The 1344-nt window shown below is 53.6% G+C and overlaps 1 protein-coding gene across 1 annotated transcript; it reads right to left on the bottom strand.

The window, feature by feature from the left end:
- Positions 1-956: 956 nt before the first annotated feature.
- On the bottom strand, positions 957-1338 carry LOC103799293 (5-hydroxytryptamine receptor 4; the record flags this gene model as incomplete). Its single annotated transcript, XM_009071601.1, has 1 exon — positions 957-1338. A coding segment is annotated over exon 1 (326 nt), but the record flags the coding sequence as incomplete, so codon positions are not given.
- Between the last annotated feature and the right edge of the window lie 6 nt (positions 1339-1344).

The raw sequence follows: 1344 nt of genomic DNA, 5'->3' as shown, positions 1-1344 counted from the left end.
CACCCTGTCCAAGGTGTCTCACCCACCAGCTGATGAAACCCAGAGAGGAGAGAAAACCCTCCTTCCCTGCTGGGGGATGCATTTCCAGCCCTGCAGCTCCTCAGCCAGGGGTACCACCCCACTCACTGTGGGATGGAGAGCAGCTCTCCCCTCCTCCTAACCACAACAGAGGACCATCTGGATCATTCCCTGACAGAAACACAGGCTGAGCATGGCACAGAGCCACACATCCATCCCAGGCAGAGGGCTCTAGGACCATGGTCACCAAACAGTTTGTAATCAGCAGAAGATAAATATGTTGCAATGTCCTTCATGACTTAGAAAGCTTGAGAGGTCTGTCTCAAGGTTGTGGCAAGCTCTGCCCCATCTCTATTCATTACACAGCTCAGGACTCTTCCCCAAACTTCAGAGGGAGCTTGGGGCAAACCAGCAGATCAGAGCCAGCCAGGAAGTGCTCTGTGTCTCATTTAGTCTCTGGGTAGGTTCAGCTCTGAACATCATTACAGCTACCAAGTCCCTTGTTCATTCCTGACCACACCTCTGGAGAAACTGCACATGCCAGGAAATACCTGTTAGCTACAAACTCAAGTTGTCCAAGCACCCTAAGGATTTCTCTTGCCCTCTCCACTTGCAAAGACTGAATCAACCAAGATATTTCAAAGCAAACCCAATCCTGTAGAAACACTCTAAAGAATCATAGACTTTAAGGGTTGGAATGGACCTTACAGATCACCTAGTCCCAACCCTCCCTGCCCTGGACTGAGACACCTCCTCACTAGATCAGGTTGCTCAAGGCTCATCCAGCCTGGCCTTGAATACCACCAGGGTTGGGGCATCCACCATATCCCTGGGCAACCTGTGCCAGCGACTCACCACCCTTAGAGTAAAAAACCTTTTTCCTAAAGTCCATTCCTCTAGCGCCTTCAGGAATTGTGCAGCCCCCAAGAAACACTCACCTTAGCACGTGCGTGGATCCGTTTATGGTGGTGGTGGAACAGGGCACGGTCTGCCCCAGGATGGAAGGCCTTCGGTAGCGCTCGTCACCGCAGCACAGGATGATGAGGAAGGCACGTCTGAAGGACTTGTTCAGGAAGGCGTAGAGGAAAGGGTTCAACCCTGAATTGATATAGCCCAGCCACAGGAAAGCCGTCCACAGCTTCCCTGGCACCGTGTAGTTTATGAAGGGGTCCACGATGTTGGTGACAAAGAAGGGAGCCCAGCAGAGGCAGAAGCAGCCCATGATGATGCACAAGGTCTTGGCAGCTTTGGTCTCGGTCTTCATGCGGTGGGTGCTGTGCGGGTCCGGGGGGTGCTGGCGGCCGTCGGCCGGAGCCCCCGCGCGCT

Source organism: Acanthisitta chloris, unplaced genomic scaffold (assembly GCF_000695815.1).
Source record: "Acanthisitta chloris isolate BGI_N310 unplaced genomic scaffold, ASM69581v1 scaffold44633, whole genome shotgun sequence".
In the NCBI taxonomy this organism is placed as follows: Eukaryota; Metazoa; Chordata; class Aves; order Passeriformes; family Acanthisittidae; genus Acanthisitta; species Acanthisitta chloris.
This window is presented reverse-complemented; position numbering and strand designations above follow the sequence as displayed.